Below are 27,392 nucleotides of genomic sequence, written 5' to 3'. Positions count from 1 at the left end.
TTTCGGAAATGGTTACTGAAAACAAATTATCCGAAAGTTTGAGAGGGGCACTTGGGTAAATGGGGGGGGGGGGCAAGTGCCCCCTGCCCCACGGTTCCGTCCCACCCCCTGGAAAATGGATGACTTATTTATAATTAGCTCCTCGTCATACAGATTTATAGGGAAATGATCGGGACCATATTCTTTTGCTCCACCTTCACAACGACGGAACGGAGGGTGCCCCCTTTTCTGTACAAATGCCCCTTTTTTGGTGTTCCGCCGCCCCCGAAATGAGTCTCTTGCAGTAAAAAGCTCTTTGAGGACCAATGCAGTTGAGTGAGATCTTATATCAGTCACTGACGTCAATCCCTCCTAGCTTGATTTTTTTGTCAATGTCTTTTCATATGTTGAAATGGAATACCAATCTAAAAGGAAGTCTAAATGGCCAACGTAACGATAGTGGTAAAGGGCCTTTCATTGTACATTTTTTTCAAGAGCGCCACCAAGTTCAGCAACAGTTTGTCAGTTCATCGGAAGATTATTAATACCACCACACGTTCTGTCTGTTTTGACGACGGAATAGACAGCCATGAAAAGCCACTCGTATTAATTGTCAGAGCCACTCGTATTAATTGTCAGAGTCCGCTCCCGTCGGTCCGCCTTGGACAGCGCCCTCTATTTATATTTTGATTTTGTTCAACCCCCGGATCCGTACAACCCCCACCCCTCCCTCCTTTCCAATGTCTGGCGTTCCGTCGGCATTTTTGGTCACAGTTCCTCCTATTCCAAGACGTCATGTTGCTAAAAGATTTTGATGTATCCGGTACGTACATATGGCATAGCGCCCTCTATGGCAGTAAGATAAAAAACGGTGACCAAGACAGTTTCCTGTTTGATCATCAAGTTTTTACTCCTCACGGTGAGTCAGAATGATCTGGGCCCAATTTCACGGCGCTGCTAAGCACAACAATTTGCTTAGCACCAAAAAAGGCTGGCTTAGAGAAGCAGTTTACATGCCAAAACTCCATGTGATTTTCATGCTAAGCAAACAACAGCTGAATACAAATCATGAGCAATATGCATCACGTGGAGTTTTGCCTGGTAACCTGCTTTTATAAGCAGGCCTTTTTTTGTGCTAAGCAAGTTTGTGTGCTTAGCAACGCCGTGAAATTGGCCCCAGCTGGACCCAAATTAAAGAAAATATGTAGCAATTATCGAAACAAGTGCAAATGAGATATGTTATAGGTTGGTATTTTGGACATAATTTAATGATGTATATCCATTGTGCCATATTGAAGAAAAGCGCCAGCAAAGAACACACCCTAAAAAAACACTCCATGGTTCAACAAATTTATTGAAATCGCGTACTGATGTGAAGCAGTGTAATAACAAATAAAAACCTAGTCATGGTGACTGACTCACTTGAAGTTATTGACACATTTTAAAAGGGCAAAACCAATTTCGTGTGCAGACTGGAAAATGAGCCACTTTAAAATGAAAAAATATTTATAATTCTCGTGAAAGACAAAGTAATAACCATTCACTTTAAACACTCAGTTTTTTTCTCAATAATCTATTTGCCAAAAAAATAGTGAACTTGGGTCCAGATCATTCTGACCCACCCTGTAAAAAGCAGGTTTAGAGTTATTCAACTGAAAACGTTTATGCAGATCGGGGGGGGGGGGGTTCAGCATTTGTGAGAACGATTTGAGGGATACACTTTCACTAAATAAAATGAACATTACAAGGTCGATACTTCATTGTTCGGTACAGCAAAACCGAAAACGAAAACTTTTCTGGTTAACTGAAAACCTCAGTTTGTCATAAGTGCCGACAATAATATTCTAACCATTCAGAAATATAGTCTAAAACAACAACCAACAAAGCTACAATCCTATGCAATATTTATAGTTGAAATACTCAGAGCCCTTGAGCATTATTATCGTAGCCTCACATCTGGAAAAACAATATACCAATACAGCAAAGCTGCCGTTGGCGGCGCAAATCCTGCTTAACCCGCGGTGCATCATGGGAAGAAGTCGGCATCATATCTTCGCTGTTACCCCCCCCCCCCCCCCCCGCCCTGCAAGCAGGACGCTGGGAAGGGCTGACGAATTAACGCTCTGATTGGATATATTTTGCGTGACCTGTGACCGGCAAGGCGTCACGGCCACGACCCTGCAAGGTTTGAAACGGCCGTTAAGACTGAGTCGTTCATCAATCTTTTTCTCTCATTCATACATGCGGCGCCCTTTTTTGGTTGAAAAGCATAATAATGCAGGAAAGTCTGTAAAACTTATCTGTTTGTAAATTTTCAACTCCCGTCAGTTGCTCAACTTGCTCAGGCTCCGTTTCGAATTCTCGAAGGGTCGAAATGCATATCATCCGACGCTCAAAATGTGTCCACATGGTTCGCAATGAAAAAGAAATCACATCCGGTATGGTGTGTATGCATTAGTATGGCAAACTTTTCGGATGGTATTTGCGCGCATTGGCTAACCGCGGTCTACAGCTGCAGCCAGATGCTTTATACATAGGTCATGATAAATTACCCACAATGCCATCCCCACTTCCTTCACAAGATTCTGTGAAGCTCATCTGCCCTTCCTAGCGCCCAGTGTTTGCAGGGCGGGGGTACGAGCGAACATCATATCAAGGCAAAAGGACGCATGCGCATTGAGGGTTACAGACCAGTAAATAGACCTCGGAGGTAATTACGCGCACTTCCCAAAATTATTAGAAATACTCACAACTCTCCAAGGTATTTGAAACACACGTCAAATTGAAGCTTATTCCATCATCTTTCATATTCCGTTAAAGTGTTTTTGGAGTAACTGATGACTTTGGGAGAAAATTTTATCCAAAGATGATCACCCCCAAAAGCAGTCCCGAAGCCCATCGCCATTTTGAAAATGGACGCCTACGCTCCATTGCAAAATTGATCCTCAGATTCACGGTCCCCAAAATGCTCTAAAACCGGAGAATTTGGGTGGTGTCATACTGACAATCACCGGGTTGCCCATTTTGCCCGACATAATGTGGGCCAAATTGGTCATTATAACATTTAGGCAATAAGGACCTTCAAAATCCCTCCATTTTTTCATTTTTCGGACAATCCTGGGACCTGACACTGGTTTTCTTTTGGAACTGTTCATTTTAGGGGAATTTATGATAATAAATTTGATAGTAATAATATTGTTTGAAAAATGGAAAGTGTAATAATTTTTTCACCTTTAATAGAGACAATTCTAAGGGACTTTAAGATTTGAATCAATTCTACACGTTTCATCGGCTTTTCTGGCTTTGGCCTTGATCCCGATATGAACCCACAGGCTACAAACTGCTGACACTGTGTCATAACTACCCGTCTGATGACCTGAAAACCTCAAGCACAGGGCGTCATTAATGTTCCTCTTTGAACAGAACACCTGGGTGCATAATAACAGGGTGCATCCATCGCCAAAGGCCGACTACCGATGTCAAGGAGGTTTATGACGGGGGCAACACGTCTCGGCCTCTCACCACAGGTCCGGTGATGAGTTGTCAGGGGGTATTCACGTGAACATTCTCGGTCCATCCTGTAAGTCTGATGATGCGAAACTCCCGCCAAGGGGTACGGATTGTGGGTTCCACTACTAAGGAAGGACCGCATGAATTCCAGATGTTCCAAGCCTCCGATGAGGCATTGGAATGTTCTCCGACAGTCGGGATTGAGGAGTAAATTGTGACATTAAACAATTTGATTAAGAAAATGTCATTGGGACATAATCTTGTTTGGAATGAGGGGATTACAGACTCAGATTAGGAGTGTTGTGTTCGAGAATAGCTGGCTTTTCGTCATGTTCTGGGCAGTCAAAATTACCGTGAGGTTACTTGGCCTGGGGTGTGTCTCCGTGTCACGACTGACATTGTTTTCCTGACCAATAAGCTAATGGTACGCATTTGATCAAAATTAAATATTTTGTACCTAAGAACATTTTTTGCCTAAAATTCTGTTCGTAGGCCAGGGGTGTCATTCACTTTTGGGAAAGTTGAGGTGAGATTAATCATTGGATTTGCGCAAAAAGATCGCAAACGCATGAAGGGACCATACCTCGATTTTGTGTCTTGGAGAGAGATTTTATGATCCTCTTTGTTTTTTTGGTATTGACCCTTAAAGAAGACTCCACACACAGAAAAGATTACACGGGTTATGTACAGTATGAAATATTTGCAATGTGCTATTTGAACCTCTTGATAGTTAGGTAAAATTGTACCGAAAAGGTGTTGGGTATGGTTTTTCACAAACGTTTGGTGAAATTGTACTTTGAAAATCGGTAAATAACTTCACCTCAATATCTTGGTTTAAAGAATAGTTGGAAACCTGTTAATTAAGTCACCTAATATCTAGGTAAAAAATACTTTTTTGAAATTTTACTGAATCCTTGGTAAACATTATTTCGTTTTTATATAGAAAGATTAAAATTTATCTTTCAATTATATAAAGTTTCATTCAATCTTTATTCATTATTTTGTTTGCCCTGTATTCTTGTAACCGAATTATCTTTTAATTAAATAATTAAAGTCTCTTCGATAAAACTTAAGGGACGTCTGTTTCAAAGATCTCTCGAGACTCCTCGTTGAATTACTGTTGGTTCAATCTATTCCAGTTCTCCTGAGAAAACAAAAAAAGAAAAATTTTCCACACTGCAGCACTACGGACAAATACAATGATCGTCACTGACAATTTGCTTTTGAATTCTACAAAGTGGTGAATAAATTATAGCCTAGAGTTAATTACTATACCTTTTAACGTCTCGATTCGTAGGCCGACGATATATTAAGTTGGCTTTCAGTATCCATTGCTGAAAAGTCCGCAGAAGCTTCGCGCGTTTGTTCTTTTGGAATAACATGCTACAACTCAAGTCGGTAATCTTTACACATTGGATGACAACTTTCACTACAACTCTGTAAGGTTTATCATTGGAAAAGTAAAACCTCAGACGTGTTTACGTAACTTGTGTAAATATATTTATTTACCTTTATAAGAGGTTCTTTTCAAACTACATTATAATTTTGTAAATTCCGTTCGTCAATGTTTAATAAAACAGACTGTGTATTTTTTGTCCAAAACTTTATTTACCAATTTTTTTTTTACTATTCATTCTGTGTGTGTATTTGCTTTCTTGAAAATTTGTCTGCAAATTCATAAATAAAGATCCGAGAAAGGTCATAAAAGGACAACAAATTTTAGAAAATACAAGCCCTTCAAAATCGCCGCATCTGCAAATTTCCCCTCAAGAAATCGGTGACTGGGCGGTTTCTAAATCGAGACGTTCCAGGATTTATCCAATTTCCTGGCCTTTCACGTGACGTTGGTTGAACCATGTCGTTTGTAGTCCAAGGTTTCCATTCTCACTTATGAGATGACCTCTGCGCGGATTTATATATAGACCCTGAGTCCGTTTTTATATGACTAAAGGCAAGGAAACTTCCGAGGGAAATGGGCCACCTGGGATGAAGTCTATTGTTTGCGACCTTGCGCAGACCATGTTTCTTGTGTGAGATCATTACTGGGCCTAGTTACGTATTACGCAAGCATAGAGAAAGAGTTTAAAAAAAAAACTGATTCAGTATAAATTTGATTTCAAATCTAGCGGCTTTATCCAACGGCCTTTAGACTAATCCGTGCGAACGATAACTGTACATCAACGAGGCCCCTTCAATGGAGAAACCATTGTGTATGCTATTGTAGCTTGCTTTCGCCATTTGAAGGGGCCTTCGTGATAGAAGGGACAGCGTGCCCAGATAAGTCCACAGGCGTTGTAGGAGGAGATCGTCAGTGACGTCATAATATGCTAATCGAGAGAAGAGACACACCCATAAGTGGCATGCCCTTTCTTACAATAAGCTATAATCCATAAAGATCTGACTATTATGTGTCACTGGAGTTTACTCTGAAATTGTTAATCACCATTAAATTTAGGAATTTATACTAAAATAAATCAGAAATCCGCTTGTCCTTGATATAGGTCCATATTTTGGTCTGACATTATATTTGTCTTTGCATGTCTGCAAACTTCATGCAGCGGGTCAAACATCACCACTAAAGGAACCCATATTTAATCAAATTTGAAGTATTGGGACATTCAGGTTGCTCATTCGTTTCGTTGACGTCATGAACGCTCAAAAGTGTGATCAATCATTAACAACTACATGTATCTTGAAAACAACCGCTTTGCACAGTACAAGACAATGTCAATCGATACATGCTCACCCTTTCCGGGGGAATCCAGCCTTTGAATTGAATAGTTTATCCGTCTATTCATCATTATACAACAAATCCTTTAATGAACTTGAGTGCTCGGTTAACTTTTCAAAATGTTAAGAAATATGGCATGTGCACTGTTTCGTACCGGAAAAACCTTACAAAAAACCTGCCATTAGTTGCACAGAATATTAGTGTGTGGATCACGACATGATAAATTTAAGTTCCTTACTCTGCGCCATTTCAGTAGAAATAGACAACCGCCTAGGTGCACTTTGTGGCCCCTGGTCTTTGTGGAATTGTCAGATAAAATGGTTGTTAATGTACAAGTCCTATCCGATTCTTGTTTAATAAGGCAAAAAAAAAAGTCTCCGGTTTCTGGTATGCGCGCGTGTCGCCGTAGCCATGCCGACGCGCGTTGGCAAAATGAAAAAGTTTTTTTTTTCAATGAAAGATGATGTCTCAAAACCGCCAAACTCACTGGTTTGACTGGAATCCTGCTGCTGCACAATTTTAACGTGTTTTTAGATTGGGTTATGGTCGAGAATAAGCTTTATGTGGCCTCTCTGGACTCTGATATAATGCACTAAGTTTAGTCGGGCACCATTTGCAGTCATCAGCCGACATTTGAAGCAAACAAATCAGGTAAAAAAAAAAAAGCCGCGTCGCCGCACCACTTTTTGGGCAAGCTCCATACAAGAAACCGGAGACTTTTTTTGTTTTTTTGGCCTCACCAACTCAAAACCGGTTTGAGGTCAAACATGCGAACGCCGTCTTGTTGGTGGGGATAGCGAGGCGCGTTATTCCTTGACCCCGGGCTGGGGGGGGGGGGATCTCAGTGAATCACGGCGCATGATCATGACTCCACACACGCTCTCCCATCCTAGACAAACACTAAACGGAAACGGGGCAAATTAAGCACTTCCAGCTTTTGCACTATTTTTAACGCTAGTGACACAATTTGGGGGATTTCATTTTAGCAATCGCTGTTGTAAGGTGTAGCAGACTTTGCCGGGAAGGGCTAGACGAGGCATTGCCAAGATGGCGTCTGGATGGGCTTTTCAGTTGCTGTTGCTACTTGGTTTAACTGCAGGTAAGTAATTAGTAGATCGCTATTGTTTGGGGCTATCGTCCCAAGTTTATATAGACCGATACGTTTTGTGTTAAACATAATTTGAAGGCTATAATCTGGTAAGGTGAAGAAGTTTGCTTCTTGAATTATTGAGGCATCGATGTGAACTTTTGAAGTATTCACAAACCTTTTAAGTTGCTCAAGGTTTAACATAATCTTAAAAGGCGAATAGGAACTTTTTGCTAGCATCGTAATGGTGACGTTTAACATTCTGCGAGTGTATCAACAGGAGTAACGATTTTCCTTCCAGAAATTCAGATTACATTGAATTCGAGGGGTGTGCCCTATCTGCCTAACTCAATACTTCACTATAGAAGGTCACAACTTGTTTTATTTTATTCTTACAAATGAGTGGGGCCTGAAAAAATTCACATGCAACAGAGACATAATATTATGTATGTCCCTTTCAGTGCAGATTTTAAAAATATAATAATATGAGAATATTTTGGGGTTCTTGTTCAAAATGAATCTGTCCCTGCATGATTATTTTTTTGCTAAATTTATTCACTCTTTTTGACATTACAGTTTCTATAAGCGGAAGCGACAGCGAAGTGAAAGGGACACAACGGCCAACAAGAGTGACCAGGCCTCCGAGGTTTGGTTTTCCTTTTAATATACCGATTGACTCGGACAAACAGGGCTTCGTTTGGCCGGGCGCCGTAACAAATTCTCCTGGCGTTGGCGTTGGCAATCCAAATGCAAACCCAGGTGGAGGAACAGGAAATGGGAACCCATCTGCCAGTAGCCCATTAAACCCAAAGGAAACCCAATCAACCCGAATGGGAACCCAGGCGGGGGAACAGGACATGGAGGTCCTTCTGCCGACAAGCCATCCAACCCAAACGGGAATCCAACCAATCCAAGTGGAAACCCGGGCGGAGGAACAGCAAACGGGAACCCTTCTGCTGGTACCCCATCAAACCCAAATGCAAACCCAGGTGGAGGAACAGGAAATGGGAACCCATCTGCCAGTAGCCCATTAAACCCAAATGGAAACCCAATCAATCCGAATGGGAACCCAGGCGGGGGAACAGGACATGGAGGTCCTTCTGCCGGCAAGCCATCCAACCCAAACGGGAATCCAACCAATCCAAGTGGAAACCCGGGCGGAGGAACAGCAAACGGGAACCCTTCTGCTGGTACCCCATTAAACCCAAATGCAAACCCAGGTGGAGGAACAGGAAATGGGAACCCATCTGCCAGTAGCCCATTAAACCCAAATGGAAACCCAATCAACCCGAATGGGAACCCAGGCGGGGGAACAGGACATGGAGGTCCTTCTGCCGGCAAGCCATCCAACCCAAACGGGAATCCAACCAATCCAAGTGGAAACCCGGGCAAAGGAACAGCAAACGGGAACCCTTCTGCTGGTACCCCATCAAACCCAAATGCAAACCCAGGTGGAGGAACAGGAAATAGGAACCCATCTGCCAGTAGCCCATTTAACCCTAATGGAAACCCAATCAACCCGAATAGGAACCCAGGCGGGCCGGGAACAGGACATGGAGGTCCTTCTGCCGGCAAGCCATCCAACCCAAACGGGAATCCAACCAATCCAAGTGGAAACCCGGGCGGAGGAACAGCAAACGGGAACCCTTCTGCTGGTACCCCATCGAACCCAAATTGGAACCCTGGCGGCGGCACAGGGTATAATGGCAATCCTTCTGCAGGTACCCCAAACAACCCAAATGGGAACCCAAACAACCCTAATGGGAATCCTGGTGGAGGAACAAGAAATGGAAATCCCTCTGCAGGTTACCCGTCAAACCCAAATGGGAATCCTGGTGGAGGAACGGGGAATGGAATTCTCTCTGCCGGTGGGCTATTTAACCCACATGGGAACCCGGGCGGAGGAACCGGAGTCGGCCCAACAAACCCCAAAGTACCGGCACATACAAACCCGAACGGACCCTCGGGTGGTGGGGATAGCATCAACATGGTACCAGCCGCCGAAACACCAGGTGTTCAACCTGGTGATAGACCATCTCCGGACGGTCCAGATGGCAACCCAGACGGTGATCAAGATGTCCCGCACGGCGCATCAGTCGGTCAGGTAGTGGGTGCCTTATTCGGTGTCGTCATTGTGGGTCTTGTTGTAGGAGCTGTTGTTTATAATGTCCGGAAAAAGAGAAGACAATCTGGTTATCGCAGCTCAATTTAAAAGCTATCATCCTGAAATTCTTTTAAATCTTTACCATAATATAGGTTTTCCTGGCTATTTTAAAAGATTTTCCATTCAAATTCAACAACTCTAACTCTAAATTTCACACGCTTTTGCCAAAACCAATTTAGTCATTTACCATTCAATGTGAAAGATTGGTCACCCTCTTTAGTCACCATGTCGACAATGTTCGTCAGCACAGAGCAAATTCGTCTAAGCTATTGCCGAATGGCAGCATTCAGATATCGAATTCGTCTTATTTAAATCAATAAGACGAATTTGATTTCTGAATAACAAGATCTAGCTGGGCGAGACGAAATCGAATACTCAGGGACGAAAACGTGTGCTCATTATTTGAATTTGCTTGAATTGAATTTGAAATTGTCTGACAGAAGACGAAAATTAAACATGTGAAGTGCACTAAATCGATGTTGATGGACAAATTTGAATATTAGTAACGGTGAAATCGAATGACAAACGTTTTTAAATAGTCAGGAAAACCTATAGACAAAAAACACTACAACGTGGAATGCAAGATTGTGTAATTCATTTCTAGGATTTAGCCAGATATAGATATAATACAGAATATTTTTCAGACTTTATTATTGTTACGAAATATATTTGTTTCTCATTATTACATAATTTTATTCATGAGCTATTCGACGTTGAACATTCGGTAAAGACAACGAGTAACTAATTAACTTGATTTCTTGAGACAATCATTCCTTCCTTCTATTTTGTTTTTATTGGTTGGAGTAAACTCAATTGAAACTCTAATAACACCCGGAGTAAACTCAGTAATTCGTGTTTCTCGTTTTATTAGACTTGACAATAGATGATTGACAAAAAAATGATGCTGGTCATCACTTTGTATGAATAATAAAACAAATTCTCGACACAATGCCTTTTCTGATTTTTCTTCTTTTTTTTTACTCGTCAATGGAAGAAAATAAACAACAGGGTGCAAAATTGCGCATTTTGATACCAACGACAACGAGGGAGTCGATCAGTGACATAACTGGGGTCTAATTTGCAGGGATGAAGTTTGGGGTCTCCCTTTATGCGGCAATCAATGAGTCAAGGGGCGGCGGAACCGGTGGGGGCGGGGGGGGGGGCACTTGCCCCCCCCCCCCCCCCCCCCCAATGTTCCCAGGCCAACAAAATGCCCGGTTTAAAAAATGTGCCCCTTAAAGACGAAAACCAAACAGCCCCCAAACGCACACGTATGAAAGCATATGATCGCGCTGCCCCTCAAAAACCAAGTACCCCTCTCGCATTAATTAAGAAGATTGTGCACCTTCTCGAGATGGAAAACTGCCCCTCGACAGCACAATTAATACCCCGCTCGTAACATAAAAATGCTGCCCTTCTCAACGTGGAAAGACTTGCCCCTAAAATAATAGTAGTGGTCTTCACGCGAATAAAGTGGTCACTGAACTTGCCATCAAAAGCAAGAGTGTCCCTTTCCACGTAAACTAGGTAAAAGAAACACAAAGAGCAAGATGGCAGCGGCGGCGGAACGGGTTTTCAAGCTGGGGGATCACAAAAAAAGGCCACTTGCTCAGTAAAAGGCATCTTCTTCTTCTTTTTGGGGGGGGGGCACATCCGTGCTGAAATGTCAGACTTGGACTCCATAAAATCAAAGGGGGGGGGGGCGCCTGGTACCATCTTCCAAAATAGGGGCGCTCTTCAAAACCAGCCATTATGTAAACTGCGCATTATGTGCCCATTTTCAGGGCGCATTGTAAGGTTTTAGGGGCTTGGATTTCATATTCCTCGTTCACACCAGAACTCCCTATACCATTTAGGGAAATGGTTACTGAAAACAAATTATCCGAAAGTTTGAGAGGGGCACTTGGGTAAATGGGGGGGGGGGGGGAAGGGGGGGGCAAGTGCCCCCCCCCCCGGTTCCGCCCCCATCCCCTGCAAAATGGACGACGTATACATACTTAGCTCCTCGTCATACAGGTTTATAGGGAAATGATCGGGAACGTATTCTTTTGCTCCACCTTCACAACGACGGAACGGAAGGTGCCCCTTTTCTGAACAAGTGCCCCTTTTTGGTGTTCCGCCGCCCCTGAATGAGTCTCTTGCAGTAAAAGCCTCTTTGAGGACCAATGCAGTTGAGTGAGATCTTATATCAGTCACTGACGTCAATCCCTCCAAGCTTGATTTTTGACAATGTCTTTTCATATGTTGGAATGGATACCAATCAAAATGAAGTGTACATTTTTTTCAACAGCGCCACCAAGTTCAGAAACAAATAATGTCAGTTCATGGGAAGATTATTATACCACCACATGTTCGGTCGGTTTTGACGAAAAAATAGACCGTTCGTATTGACTGTCAGAGTCCGCTTTCGCCGGTCCACCTTGGACAGCGCCCTCTATTTTTTTTATTATGTTCAACCCCGGATCCGTACAATCCCATTCCCTCCCTCCCCCTTTCGAATCTCTGGCGTTCCGTCGGCATTTTTGGTCACAGTTCCTCCTATTCCCAGAGGTCATCTCGCTAAAAGATTTTGATGTATCCAGTACGTGCTTATGGATAGCGCCCTCTATGGCAGCAAGATGGAAAACGGTGACAATGACAGTTTCCTGTTCAATCATCAAGTTTATACTCTACAGGGTGATTCAGAATGATCTGGAACCAAATATTAAAGAAAATATGTAGCAATTTTCAAAACAAGTGTAAATGAGATATGTTATAGGCTGGTATTTTGGATATAATTTAATTAAAAATTCATGTATATCCATTGTACCATTTTGAAAAATGCGCCAGCAAAGAACACACCCTAAAAAAATATGATTACGGTTCCATTGTTCAACACATTTATTGAAATCGAGTGCTGATGTGAAGCAGTGTTATAACAAATAAAAACCTAGTCATGATTCCTGACTAACTCTTCGAGTTATTGACACAAAAAAGGCAAAACCAATTTCGTGTGCAGACGGGAAAATGAGCCACTTTAAAATGAGAAAAATTCAATTTTTGTGAAGGACAAGGTAAAAACAATTCATATGAAACACTCATTTTTTTTGTGAGAACAATTTGAGGGATAAACACTTTCTCTAAATAAAGTATACATTACAAGGTCGATATTTTATTGTTCGGTACAGCAAAGACGAAGACGAACATTTTTCTGGTAAATTTAAAACCTCAGTCTAAAATAAGTGCCGACAATAATGCTCTAACAATTCAGAAAATAAGCCTAAAAATACAACCAACAAAGCTACAATCGTATGCAACATTAGCTGAAATACTCAGAGCCCTTGATCATTATTATCGTAGCTTCACAACTGGGAAGCAGTATACCAATACAGCAAAGCTGCCGTTGGCGGCGCAAATCCTGCTTTATAACCCGCAGTGCATCATGGGAAGAAGTCGGCATCATATCTTCGCTCGTATCCCCCCCCCCCCGATGCTTTATACAAAGGTCATGATAAATTACCCACAATGCCATCCCCACTTCCTTCACAGGATTCTGTGAAGCTCATCTGCCCTTGCTAGCGCCCAGTGTTTGCAGGGCGGGGGTACGAGCGAACATCATATCAAGGCAAAAGGACGCATGCGCATTGAGGGTTACAGATCAGTAAATAGACCTCGGAGGTAATTACGCGCACTTCCCAAAATTATTAGAAATACTCACAACTCTCCAAGGTATTTGAGACACACGTCAAATTAAAGCTTATTTCATCATCTTTCATTTTCCGTTAAAGTTTTTGGGGAGTAACTGATGACTTTGGGAGAAAATTTTATCCAAATATGATCACCCCAAAACAGTCCCGAAGCCCATCGCCATTTTGAAAATGGACGCCTACGCTCCATTGCAAAATTGATGTGGGCCTTATTTTATCCAAATATACACGTTTTATCGGCTTTTCTGGCTTTGGCCTTGATCCCAATATGAACCCACAGGCTACAAACTGCTGACACTGTGTCATAACTTCCCGTCTGATGACCTGAAAACCTCAAGCACAGGGCGTCATTAATGTTCCTCTTTGAACAGACCACCTGCCACAAACAAATGAGGTTATCATCTAGCACACCGCTAATACCTCTTGGGAAAATTACAGGGTGCATCCATCACCTAGGGCCGACTACCGACGTCAAGGAGGTTTATGACGGGGGCAACGCGTCTCTGCCCCCCATCACATGTCCGGTGATGAGTTGTCAGGGGGTATTCACGTGAAAATTCTCGGTCCATCCTGTAAGTCTGATGATGCGAAACTCCCGCCAAGGGGTACGGATTGTGGGTTCCACTACTAAGGAAGGACCGCATGAATTCCAGATGTTCCAAGCCTCCGATGAGGCATTGGAATGTTCTCCGACAGTTGAGGAGTAAATTGTGACATTAAACAATTTGATTAAGAAAATGTCATTAGGACTTAATCTTGTTAGGAATGAAGGGATTACAGACTCAGATTAGGAGTATTGTGTTCGAGAATAGCTGGCTTTTCGTCATGTTCTGGGCAGTTAAAATTACCGTGAAGTTACTTGGTCTGGGGTTTAAATTAAAGAAGTCTCCACACACAGAAAAGATTACACGGGTTATGTACAGTGTGAAATATTTGCTATGTGCTATCTGAACCTCTTGATAGTTAGGTAAAATTGTACCGAACAGGTGTTGGGTATGGTTTTTCACAAACGTTTGGTGAAATTTTACTTTGAAAATCGGTAAATAACTTCACCTCAATATCTTGGTAAGAATAGTTGGAAACCTGTTAATTAAGTCACCTAATATCTAGGTAAAAAATACTTATGTGAAATTTTACTGAATCCTTGGTAAACATAATTTCGTTTTTATATAGAAAGACTAAAGTTTATCTTTCAATTATATAAAGTTTCATTCAATCTTTATTCATTATTTTGTTTGCCCTGTATTCTTGTAACCGAACTGCCTTTTAATTAAATATTTAAATTCTCTTTGATAAAACTTAAGGGACGTCTGTTTCAAAGATCTCCTCTCGAGACTCCTCACTTATTACTGTTGGTTCAATCTATTCCAGTTCTCCTGAGAAAACAAAAAAAGAAAAATATTCCACACTGCAGCACTACGGACAAATACAATGATCGTCACTGACAATTTACTTTTGCAATCTACAAAGTGGTGAATAAATTATAGCCTAGAGTTAATTACTTACCTGTTAACGTCTCGATTCGTAGGCCGACGATATATAAAGTTGGCTTTCAGTATCCATTGCTGAAAAGTCCGCAGAAGCTTTACGCGTTTGTTCTTTTGGAATAACATGCTACAACTCAAGTCGGTAATCTTTACACATTGGATGACATCTTTCACTACAACTCTGTAAGGTTTATCATTGGAAAAATAAAAACCTCAAACGTGTTTACGTAACTTGCGTAAATATATGTAACTATTTACCTTTATAAGAGGTTCTTTTCAAACTACATTATAATTCTGTAAATTCCGTTCGTCAATGTTTAATAAAACAGACTGTGTATTTTTTGTCCAAAACTTTATTTACCTATTTTTTTTTATTATTCATTCTGTGTGTGTATCTTTCTTGAAATTTTGGAAGATCATGATTTCTGAGGATATTCAAAACTGTTCTTGAAGTGTTGACATAAATTTGAGGATCACACTGGGGAATGTAATACCGTACCTTGCCAACAGTGACAAGCTCATAACATTGGAATGACAGTGCAAAGTCGTATTTAAATCCGGCTAACCATTAAGTGGTATTAACACTAATCTAGTGTTGATCGATTGCCATCAAACATTGATACAGCTAGAAAATGAAGACGGGTTTTTTTGGGGTAATTGTTTGTTTGTTTGGTGTTTTTGTTTTGAGGTGTTGCTTGCGATTTAAAGAAAATGTCGTATATTTGTTGTGCTTTAGATATTCACTCTTAAGGCCTTTATAGGTGTTTGATTTCACGCAATGTGAATCATGTTTGAGATTTTCGAAGGTAAAAAACACCGAGGTGTTTACTCGACGTTTTGAATATTATGCACCATTCATCATCATAAGAATGTTGGATTTGAGCTGGGAGTGTGACTGTTGAAGATGCTTGACTTCACTCATATAAAAAGAATTGCGAAACTTTGTTTCAGTGGACGAGATAAGTCGTAAGTGAGAAGGGAAAGGGCTTACACATTATGACGTCACTAGCAATTGCTACGCAATGCAATAGCGTTGAACTTTTGGTGCTACATTATAGTGATGGTATCATCGCCCACGTGTCTGCAAATTCATTAATAAAGTTCCGAGAAAGGTTATAAAAGGTCAACAAATGTTAGAAAATACAAGCCCTTCAAAATCGCCGCATCTGCAAATTTCCCCTCAAGAAATCGGTGACTGGGCGGTTTCTAAATCAAGACGTTCCAGGAATTATCCAATTTCCTGGCCTTTCACGTGACGTTGGTTGAACCATGTCGTTTGTAGTCCAAGGTATCCATTCTCACTTATGAGATGACCTCTACGCGGATATATATAGACCCTGTGTCCGTTTTTATATATGACTAAAGGCAAGGAAATTTCCGAGGGAAATGGGACACCTGGGATGAAGTCTATTTTTTGCGCAGACCATGTTTCTTGTGTGAGATCATTACAAGGCCTAATTACGTTTTACGCAAGCATAGAGCAAGAGTTAAAAAAAAAACTGATTCAGTATTAATTTTATTTCAAATCCAGCGGTGTATCCAACGGCCTATAGTCGAATCTGGGCACGTGATGACTGTACACAAGGCCCCCTTCAATGGAGAAAGCATTGTGTATGCTATTGTAGCTTGTTTTCGCCATTTACAGGGGCCTTCGTGATAGAAAGGACAGCGTGCCGAGATTGGTCTACATGTCCGGGCAGTTTTAGGAACAGATCGTTATGGACGTGTTCATAAGCTAATCGAGAGAAGAGACACGCCCATAAGTGGCATGCCCCTTCGTACAATTAATACACTTTAATCTATAAAGATTTAAACATCATGTGTTACAAGAGTATACTTTGTAATTAATCATCTCTTTGGGAATTTATACTAAACTGAATCAGAAACCAGTGTCTTTGATTTAGGTCCATGTTTTGTTCTGTATTTTCTTTGCATCAGGCGCGGTTCTAGAACCAATAATTTTTTTTGGGGGGGGGGGGCTAGCAGGGTGGATCCAGAATTTTTGTCAGGGAGGCGTGCTGAAATGTAGACCGGTTATTTTCTCCAGACACTTAGGCCTCCGAAAATCAATAGGTGGGGGGCGCCAATAAAATCCTAAAATCATTCACACTATATTAACTACAAATGCACCCTTGTCACGACTATTTCTTTAGGGGGAGACCGCTCGCAAGCCCCCCCCCCCCCCCCCCCCCGTAGAACCGCGCCTGCTGTGCATGTCTGCCTCTTGCAAATTTATTCAGCGGGTCAAGTGTCACCGCTAAAGGAACCCATATTTAATCAAATTTGAAGTCTTGGGACATTTGGGTTGCTCATTCGTTTCGTTGACGTCATGAACGTTCAAAAGTGTGATCAATCATTAACGACTATATATCTTGAGAACAACCGCTTTGCACATACACTACAATGTCAATCAATAAATGCTCACCCTTTCCGGGGAATCTATCCGTTGAATTGAATAGTTTATCCGTCTATTCATCATTATGTCAACAAATCCTTTAATGAACTTGAGTGCTCTGTTAACTTTTCAAAATGTTAAGAAATATGGCATGTGCTCTGTTTCGTACCGGAAAAAACCTCCCCAAAAAAAATGCCATTAGTTGCACAAAATATTAGTGTGTGGATCACGTCATGATAAATGTAAGTTCCTTACTCTGCGCCATTTCAGTAGATATAGACAACCGCCTAGGTGCACTTTGTGGCCCCTGGTCTTTGTGGAATTGTCAGATAAAATGGTTGTTAATTTACAAGTCCTATCCGATTCTTGTATAACAACCAACTCAAAACCGGTTTGAGGTCAAACATGCGAACGCCGTCTTGTTGGTGGGGACACAGGGACAGCGAGGCGCGTCATTCCTTGACCCCGGGCTGGGGGGGGGGGGGATCTCAGTGAATCACGGCGCATGATCAAGACTCCACACACGCTCTCCCATCCTAGACAAACACTAAACGGAAACGGGGCAAAGCCTTTCCAGCTTTTGCACTCTTTCTAGCGCTAGTGACACAAATTGGGGTGATTTTTTTTTAGCAATCGCTGTTGTAAGGTGTAGCAGACTTTGCCGGGATTCTTTTTTTATACATGAGAGGGAAAGGCTAGACGAGTCACTGCCAAGATGGCGTCTGGATGGGCTTTTCAGTTGCTGTTGCTACTTGGTTTAACTGCAGGTAAGTAATAAGTAGATCGTTGTTGTTTGGGGGCTATCGTCCCAAATTTATAAAGACCGATCCCTTGTGTTAAACATAATTTGAAGGCTATAATCTGGTAAGGTGAAGAAGTTTGCTTCTTGAATTATTGAGGCATCGATGTGAACTTTTGAAGTAGTCACAAACCTTTTAAGTTGCTCAAGGTTTAACATAATCTTAAAAGGCGAATAGGAACTTTGTGCTAGCATCGTAATGGTGACGTTTAACATTCTGCGAGTGTATCAACAGGAGAAACGATTTTCCTTCCAGAAATTCAGATTACATTGAATTCGAGGGGTGTGCCCTATCTGCCTAACTCAATACTTCACTATAGAAGGTCACAACTGTTTTTATTTTAATTCTAACAAATGATTGGGGCCTGAAAAAATCACATGTAACAGAGGCATTAGGCCCTATGTGTGTCTCTTTCGGTGCAGAATTTTACAAATATAATAATATGAGAATATTTTGGGGTTCTTGTTCAAAATGAATCTGTCCCTGCATGATTATTTTTGGTAAATTTATTCACTCTTTTTGACATTACAGTTTCTATAAGCGGAAGCGACAGCGAAGTGAAAGGGACACAACGGCCAACAAGGCCGCCGAGGTTTGGTCTTCCTTTTCATATACCGATTGAATCGGACAAACAAGTGTTCGTTTGGCCGGGCGCCGTAACAAATTCTCCTGGCGTTGGCGTTGGGGGCGGGCCGGGGTCACGTGTCACGAGTAAGTCATCGCCCGGTGACCCCGATACAAGAGGAACGAATGATGGAAGGACGAAGGGTTGGACGATAGGAACTGACGTCAGTTATCCTGGTAAAGGAACCCCAGATACTGGAGGTACAGGAAATAGGAATCCCTCTGCCAGTAGGCCAGCGAACCCAAATGGGAACCCAGTCAACCCGAATAGTAACCCGGGTGTCGCAACAGGAAATGGAAAACCTTCTGCAAATAGCCCAACCCAGCCAAATGGGAACCCGACCGATCCAATTGCAAACCCAGGTGGAGGAACAGGAAATGGGAACCCATCTGCCAGTAGCCCATTAAACCCAAATGGAAACCCAATCAACCCGAATGGGAACCCAGGAGAGGGAACAGGAAATGGAGGTCCTTCTGCCGGCAAGCCATCCAACCCAAACGGGAATCCAACCAATCCAAATGGAAACCCAGGCGGAGGAACAGCAACCGGGAACCCTTCTGCTGGTACCCCATCGAACCCAAATGGGAACCCTAGCGGCGGCACAGGAAATAATGGCAATCCTTCTGCAGGTACCCCAAACAACCCAAATGGGAACCCAAATAGCCCTAATGGGAATCCTGGTGGAGGAACAAGAAATGGAAATCCCTCTTCAGGTTACCCGTCAAACCCAAATGGGAATCCTGGTGGAGGAACGGGGAATGGAATTCCCTCTGCCGGTGGGCCATCAAACCCAAATGGGAACCCGGGTGGAGGAACTAGAGTCGGCCCAACAAACCCCAATGTACCGGCACGTACAAACCCGAACGGACCATCGGGTGGTGGGGATAGAACCAACGTGGCACCGGCCGCCGGATCACCAGGTGTGCAACCTGGTAATGGACCATCTCCGGCCGGTCCAGCTGGCAACCCAGGTTTACCAGGTCGACCAAATAAGCCCCTGCTACCAGATCCAGTCAAACTCTCTGCACCTAAGGAAAAGGTAGTTATCATTGGTGGGCAGCAAACAGGAGACGAAAGTAGCAGGAGCTCAGAGGAAATGGGAGGCAAGACAAAGACGGGTGGAACAGGAACTAATGGTGGCAGCGGCACCGGTGGCACAGGGAGCACTGGTGGCAGCGGTGGGACAACGGGTGGTACTGGAAGCAGCGACGGTACAGGAGGTCCAGCAGGGACTGACAGAACCGGAACCGCTGGCAGGGGTGGAGGCACAGGAAACAGTGGAGGTGCAGAAAGGCCAGACACTGAGGAGACAGGGGGTACTGCAACAAATGGAGTCGGTCCGGAGATTGAAACTGGTGGTCCTCGTACAGATGGTGAAGGCGCCGATACTTTCGAACCTAGTGTGGATGGATGGGGGAGCATTGATCCTGAGGGATCGTTTGGAGGAGGGTCAGAGAGAACAGCTCCGAGGGGTGGGTCCGGGAAGGGTCAAGGCACCGGGACCTCCGGAACTGGAACCAGTGGCTCCGGGGGACCAGGCACGGGAAATCCAGGCGGGAATGGACCTCCTGTGGCGCCACCGACATCGATACCAAAAGGTCGGCTTACACGCCTCCCGTTGGATAGGAACGGTCAGGGACGTCCCACACAACCGCCCAGGCAGCCAGCCCTTCCCGAGCGAGGTGCCGGTGCCTCAAACCAGGAAGCGGTCGAGATGTACCGAGGACATCTCCACCAGTCACGCTCGGAGGGATCGCCAATCACGTCAACGAACAACAGCAAACGGGTAAAATAGCAGGAGGCGTGGTTGGAGGCGTGCTGGCGGGTCTGGTATTGTTAACTGGATCGGCTGTTGCGACGTACTATGTCCACAAGAAAAGAAGAGCGCCCCCAATGAGAAAACCTGGCGTTTATGAATCCATGGAGATGAGCTCCAAGCGTGAGTCACATGTTATTGAAGAACTGCCTCAAGAAACTGCAGTTGGCTAGAACTGCAACAACTATATTCCTGTTGTTGGTTAAAATAATTGACAAGCTGTTTGAAACATTAGATTCTTTTAATCGCCCGGTGTCATTGTCGTCGTGCCGGTGTCATTTACTGTCATTACCATTTTACCTTTATCGTCGTCATCACCCAGCATTGTCACCAACATCAACTCCCATGATTAAATCTGCCTAATTAATGACATTTCAAAATCACATGGGAGAGGAGACTAATGTTACTTCGTCAATCGATTCACGATTGTGGGAAGAATCATAGGGTGTTGTCTTAAAGTTGTAACCGTATGAAAGAAGGCACTATTTGCGAAGTGGCGGGAAAGATTCATTTTCTTGTCTCTTTTTTTCCTTGTACTTAAAAGGACTGAAGAGAACTTGTATAAATATACGCATTGTATAAATAGCATAGCTCATAGTAATTATTTTGTTCTATTTTGTTAGATGTAAATAAAACAATAATTGTTCATCATTTAAGCACATACTGTATTCGTAGGAACAATTTTAATATTTGTGGCCTCGGGCAATGGCTGTAAAATAAATTGTGGCGCTCTCTTTCGCTAATGTTATCCACCAGTAAAAACATTGCTCCATCCTAATGCATTTCGAATTTTAAATGTATTAAAGACTCTCAGTTCTCAGTTTTTGAAGGGCTGTCATGTTATCGACGAAGGTAAAGACAAACCCGTGGGTAGCGTTCTATGTTACATTTTGTTCATGGAATTTTTCCGCTCAGTTGATTGGACATTCGATATTCGATTATGGAAATTGTATACACTAATTATAAAGATTTTTCTTGTTCACGTGTTATTGTATAGAGGGAATTTGTAAATAAGTGGATATATAACCTGTTTAAGATTGTCTTGAACATAGCTGCATCAGGCTGCAGGCCAGTCTAATATTCTTTATGTTTACTGAACTTTTATATCCATAGGGTACCTAGGAGGTTTACTCTCCCTCCCCCCCCCCCTCCTTACCCTTGAGCTCCGTTGGGTGACGGAAGAGGAAAGGGTGGCGCAAAGCAGCCTTCGGCACCCAAGCTAAAGCCTTCCCCTAAACATGGATCAGTCCCTGATAAATAACAAGTTTCTTACTGTGAATAAGTTTCTGGGAACAATAAGAAACTTGTGCCGTTTGATTCATTTCATTATGCTGTGAACTATTTTGGCTATTATGTAGATTGGAAATAAAGAACAAGACTAGTAAGATTAATATGATCTAAGTTACTATTATGTGACGACTTCTTCCCTGGGTTACATAGACCTTATATTATAAATACAATATTCAAAAGGTTTTGAGACCAAAGGAAATCCACGAGAACAAATTATGGATGATTCACCTCAGTTATATATAAGCTGAGAGGGTATCCGGTCAACTCGACCGTTTGCAAACTCGACTCGAACCAACTCGACCGTTGCACCAACTCGAGTTGGCAAACGGTCGAGTTGACTCGACGTTTGAAGTCGAGTTGGTTAACGGACGAGTTGGGACAAAGGTCGAGTCGGCAAACGATCGAGAGTGGTTCGAATCATGATGGCGAACGGTCGAGTAGACTGTAAACCGCTGGGGATTGCTGTGATGGGAGGTGTGTCAAATATTTAGTTTGGAATATGATACAATTATTATAGCTGATCAGTTTATTTTGAATCTTGCTACAATAAAAGTAGCGCAATTTATTGTAATCCCCCGCCAGCACCCCCCACAACCTCCCCCCCCCCCACCCCTTCCCCCATTTTCCTGGAAAAGCTTTGGCTATTTTCAGGTTTTTAAAATGTGGCAGGCGACAATTTCCACGCTTTTAAGTTAAAGGCCTATAGGATCATTTGCTCTTCATGTATTTTGTTCATTTCCAATAATAACACCACTCAACATCCAAAGAAGAATGTTCCAAACCTAACCGGTTGAAGTTTCAGCTCAATGAATATTACACTTTTTGAGAAAACAGTGAAAAACCATGCACAACCGATTGATCACGAAATATGATCTCGTCTCCATTTCCAAAAATTAGTAAATTGACTGATCGTTGGAAATCACCTACATTTCTTGATTTCTTCTAAATGACAGCAAGCCAGACGGAATAATTTCACGGGGCGTTTAGTACAGTACGATTCTTAATCCAGGTAAGCTTTTGGATATTAATTCGGTAGGTTACTTTCAGAATAAATGCAAATGATCCTCTGTGCTTTTAACTTAGAGAAATGAGGCAGTTTCTTAAGAAAGGAAATGATTGGCTATTTAACTGATAGTTGAGCACAGTGAAACTCAGAACACGTGAGAAGAATACTGCTGACATGAGTGTACGCATTGCGCATGAGAAAAAAATGAATTACATCATCCGACATCTGCACGTCAAAATTAAAATAAATACCACTGTTAATTGATATGACATACTCGAGCGGACATGGCCAAATGTCAGAATTTGATATATCCAGTCATATGGCATATCCAACTGATTGCGTAAATTTCACAAAGTGGACCTGACCTGACCTGCGTGTACACCGAAGGAAGCAACGGCTCAGCCTTTGGCCTTTAAACTTTGACAAAACTTTCTCCTCGCAAAACTGGATTTCCTCGACCTCGCCAGAAAAACACGGGCCCCTCTCCATTATCTGTGCAGCAGTTCGACAAACGGATGTAGATTCCCAGTTGGGTTGGCCCGAACTGCCTGCAAACAGGCAGCATCCATGCAGTTCTATTTTTCCCCCCTTCCCGATAATTTCACTTATTAATGAGCTGGTCGCTTTAATCTGATTAGGCCGTGTGTTACGCTCTAACCCGCCCGAGGTGTTCCCTACCATTGTCCGGAAGACTCATCTTTTTTAAGGTCGGGCGACGCGAGTAGACAGATGTCTTGAATCAGACTGACTGTTTCTTCTTTTATATCGAAATCTGAGGCCTCGTGAAAAAAAAAAGACGAAGTTGAGCAGACATGTCGTGCAACAGGCGGACCGTCTTTCTGAGCGTCATGATGGGTAAGTCTGGACATTTCAGCACTAGCTTGCTTCTGTGCCGTTTTCGTTTGTTGCATGTACAGACACCGCCATGATGCCGTCATTTTGGTATGTCAAATAAATTTGATTTCTGGCGCGCGCGGGAGGAATAGTCTCAAAAGTCAACACGTGGGAATGAATCATTTTAATGTAAGGTTTAGCCTAAGACCGGAAGGGTGGTAGGAAATCGAAATAGTCACACAAAAATGGGGAAAGGGGGGAATAATGGCACTTTTTAACGTATTATACTGACGTCATGGGTTCTGTGGAATTGCAGCAGTATTGTTTGAGTTAATCATGCAACACTGATCTTTAATTATTAATTGTTCAACGGTTATTTTTTGGGGAATTAAGACGAGCGTTATCTACAGTGTAAACAAAATGTATGCATCATTTATGTGATTTTTTGAATGCAGTGTAACTTTACATGAAAAAAACTCGAAAAACACTGACTGGAAGTTTCTATTTAATGTTTAATTGGATACGGGGTCCGCCATTTTGTTGGACAGTGTCACGCCCATATCCACTGTCAAAGATTCATCGTTGATGGCGCTATACTTCCAATTTACATTCCTAATTAGACTGCAGAAGTGCTACCTCGCCACCGTTTCTGTTCAATACTGTAGGATCTTTGTTTAATACTCAGTGAAACTATTGATAGAAATTCTCATTTAAAAAGCTGACCCCTTCGAATTGATTACTTCGAAATGTGACCAACAAGATAAGTAATTGGCCTTTCCTGGTCACCAATTAAAGCATTACAAAATCTTCAGCTGGTCACTTAGGCCTATGATGTTATCACGGAACTGCTGGATGCGAGGGAAAATGGTCACGGAATGAAGAAATCTAACCAGACATGTACATTCTAATTTCAAAAGTAACGTCTCCGTCTAATGTTAAAGAATTCGATATTGAATGGTTGCGATTCAGAATAGTTTTTTTTTCATGTTTTTCTCTACCGCGTCTAAAATCGAAATCTCATTCCTTTTCTATCTCATTTCAAAACTTGAACCCGAGACGGAGACATTTGTTTGTTTTATATTGTATCACAATTTACAATATCTCATAACCTAATTATATATAAACATAAATATTGCAAATAAAACAAATAAATGCATTAAATAAGATACGGAATCACTAACCAGCACCTCTATGGCCATCCTACCGCCAAAAACACTGGGATCACCCATCAAAATAACATGCTGAAGCAGTGGTACACATAAATAACATTTAACAAATGAATAAATCAGAATAGAAATGATAATTCTTCTAGTATATAAAATGCATCTATGTGCATTTCTGGGGTTTGCAGTCAAGTAATTTCGCAGCATGGTAAAACAGTAGAACATCAGATTTTGTACACACGTATCTGACGGTGATCGGTGGTATTTGGAATGTTTCATGGGCCCAATGAGCAGGGGTAATAATAATGTAGTGCCTTGAGCACCAGTCCTGTGCGCTTTACAAATACCCATTGATTGATTCTACTGTGCAAATAATAATTGTGCAATATTTTGTTCAAATTCATAGCATTATTTATGTATTTCTTGTTGCAGTGTGGGTGCAGGGGTGTTTGGCCGGGCCTTTGCGGGAAGGGTCTGGGGCCTTCACAGCTCTGAAGTCAGAGAAAGTGACGATTACCACTGATACTTTAGCCTACTTCGCAGACCAAGAAGGTAGTGGTTACTCTGAAGTATCTGAGTTCTCCTCAAGTTCCGGTACCAATCCCATCTATGTACAGATGAGCAGCATGGAACCCTCGGTGGAGGAAGCCTTGAGTAGCTCCATCTACAATGTGCATCACGAGAGCGACGCCGGTACCGGCGATTCCGACATCGTGTTTGCCGAGTCGGAATCCGACACGGAGGAATCGATTCCGGAGGACCCGACGATGGCCGAGAGCGACCTCTACGAACTGGATCGAGAGGAGAACCAGGTCGGTCAGGGCGTAGGGGAGGAGTTTGAATCCCAGGGAGAAGGCGTGGAATTAGACGGTAATGAAGTTAACGGGATCCAACCCACTGTGACGTCAGTCACTTCAACATCCTCCCCAGGAGATAACAGCAACGTCATCCCTAACGGCGTGCTACATCACGCTCCATCCAACACCAGCAACGACTTGAACATCGTCTCCTCCGAGCACGGGAACGAGGTTGGGGGTCACAAAGGTCATGTCAATGACATAGTGGACAAAGAGGTCAAAGATGAAAATGAATCAGATGACATGAGTGGTAAACCGGGTAGTGGCATCATGGCGGTTGTCATGTTTGTGACAGCTATCGGTGTGGGTGCTTTGCTCAGTTTCATGCTGGTTGGGCTGACGAAAATCGGCAAGAAGTTCTTCCGGAAGAACCCCGATCCATGAAACCAAGTACAGGAGCAGGACAATAGAGTACTACAATAAACATTATAGGTCTTCCTTTTGGTGGCACTTTTTAATCGTGTATAGTAATTCTTGTAGCATTGTCCATATACTCCCTTTGATCGTCTAAGGTTTCGTCATCACTGTCATCCAATTGTTTATGCATGTAGATGCCATAATTATTTGTCTAGCGTGATCGATTCTTTTTATAAAATCCATTTTCCCCTAAACTGTACTTGATATCTGTGAACTGCTCCTTGTTTACAGGTTTATAGTAAATGAGGTAGATCAAAGTTTTAAATTCATCACTTTATGCCGAATTATTAAAACTTTACGGTTTCTTTGACTAAAGAAACCTTTATCGATTTGACATCAAGACAACACAGAAATGAAGTAGGAATATTGTACACTGGTAACGGTTTCCTGTATGTCGGAATCAGCTGAACGCACTGTAGAAGTCGGGAAACCAGACCCAAATTGCAGTTCGGCAATAACAAAGTCATTTTTTTAGCATCCTCGCGACTTGCAATTTGTAAAATTCCATAAAACTCTTTGTAAAAAATAGCTTTCCCATATATCCAGGCGTTTTCCCATAAAGAATGAAATATGGCCCGCTAAAAACCATGTCAGAAAATGAGGCCATATACGATGCACATCTAGTGTTTTGTTTTTCTAAAATTAAGTCATGATTCTTTGATTTTCGTGGGCCAAATAATAAAACAGAAACTTTAAAATAAGGTTTTTCTTGCTGAAAATGTATCGTCATGTCATGTACAGTAATTTTGTTGATTTCCTTGTCTTCTGATCTTTTCTGAATTGCTGATGACTTCCTTCATCTCTTCCCTCAAATTTCACAATTATTGGAACGATATGTTGGAATACCAGGAACGCTCTTGTTGTATTAGAGGCGCGCATTGCTTTGTTCTTTTTCATATTCCTGCAAAAAATGTCTTTGTAGATTGTTCTGAAGCCTCCTCAGAGGCACACATGTTTATCTAAATGAGGAAGTTGACTCATTGGCCCCTGTCCACTCACGTCACTAGACCCTAATTGTGCCTTCCTTGACAGGGGTCATGTTGAAAAGTTTCAGAGGATGAAACCAAAAAAACAATGTCCCAGACGCAAAACCGCTGGGAATCCTCAGACGGTCTGGAAAGATTGGAAGTCATCATGTGCGTCTTTGTCGCAATTTGTTTCCTGTTTGGCCCATGGTTACGCGCTCTGAAAGGTCAGAGGTCGACTGATGACGCAGTGATAGTTCACAGAAGAAATCATCGCCACCCATGTTGAACAATGTGATGCATGCCATTCAAAGAAGGCTCAATATGATGACTGAACCAAACTTTGTCTTGAATCAGGCTGGCTTTTTCTCTTTTTAATATCGATATCGGAGGCACATACCATGTGCCCTTCAAAAAAGGCTTTTCAGGGGCGGATCCGGGGGGGGGGGTGACATGAAGTGGGTGAGTGAAGGCACGCCTTGCCAGGGGCATCATGTATTCTAAAGCAATTTGAGAATAAATTTAGGAATTTTAGCATCCAATATATTATTTTTGGCCCCATTTGACTAGTATCATTATA

General features: G+C 42.4%; 2 protein-coding genes across 3 annotated transcripts; both read left to right on the top strand.

Annotated features, from left to right (window-relative positions):
* The first annotated feature begins 7,201 nt into the window (after positions 1 to 7,201).
* Positions 7,202 to 21,651, top strand: LOC119740414 (collagen alpha-1(III) chain-like). Of its 2 annotated transcripts, none has more exons than XM_038215712.1 (4): positions 7,202 to 7,319; positions 7,884 to 8,054; positions 8,285 to 8,527; positions 18,827 to 21,651. In XM_038215712.1, the coding sequence occupies exons 1-4, from the start codon at positions 7,268 to 7,270 to the stop codon at positions 20,257 to 20,259; spliced, it is 1,899 nt and encodes a 632-aa protein (XP_038071640.1). In that variant the 5' UTR covers positions 7,202 to 7,267; the 3' UTR covers positions 20,260 to 21,651. The 2 variants fall into 2 exon arrangements, with proteins under 2 accessions (XP_038071640.1, XP_038071641.1); XM_038215713.1 differs by having other exon boundaries at positions 7,884 to 8,066; positions 8,297 to 8,527.
* Positions 21,652 to 23,039: 1,388 nt separating this feature from the next.
* LOC119741907 lies at positions 23,040 to 26,566 on the top strand. The gene is made up of 2 exons (XM_038217852.1): positions 23,040 to 23,431; positions 25,006 to 26,566. Exons 1-2 carry the CDS (start codon positions 23,389 to 23,391, stop codon positions 25,812 to 25,814), a joined length of 852 nt encoding a protein of 283 aa, XP_038073780.1. The 5' UTR covers positions 23,040 to 23,388; the 3' UTR covers positions 25,815 to 26,566.
* Positions 26,567 to 27,392: the final 826 nt, after the last annotated feature.

The sequence above is a fragment of the Patiria miniata genome, unplaced genomic scaffold (genome assembly GCF_015706575.1).
Source record: "Patiria miniata isolate m_02_andy unplaced genomic scaffold, ASM1570657v1 HiC_scaffold_5, whole genome shotgun sequence".
Lineage (NCBI taxonomy): Eukaryota > Metazoa > Echinodermata > Asteroidea > Valvatida > Asterinidae > Patiria > Patiria miniata.
Note: the sequence above shows the minus strand (reverse complement) of the source record. Positions and strands in the feature narration are given on the sequence as shown.

Excerpts from the sequence above, each read along its gene's own strand:
- LOC119740414 (XM_038215712.1), top strand. The coding sequence starts at position 7,268 with ATGGCGTCTGGATGGGCTTTTCAGTTGCTGTTGCTACTTGGTTTAACT. Across the intron at positions 8,055-8,284 it reads CGTTGGCGTTGGCAATCCAA|ATGCAAACCCAGGTGGAGGA; the intron begins ATGCAAACCCAG and ends CATCAAACCCAA. Across the intron at positions 8,528-18,826 it reads AAACCCAAATGCAAACCCAG|GTGGAGGAACAGGAAATGGG; the intron begins GTGGAGGAACAG and ends TTGCAAACCCAG.
- LOC119741907 (XM_038217852.1), top strand. The coding sequence starts at position 23,389 with ATGTCGTGCAACAGGCGGACCGTCTTTCTGAGCGTCATGATGG. Across the intron at positions 23,432-25,005 it reads CTTTCTGAGCGTCATGATGG|TGTGGGTGCAGGGGTGTTTG; the intron begins GTAAGTCTGGAC and ends TTCTTGTTGCAG.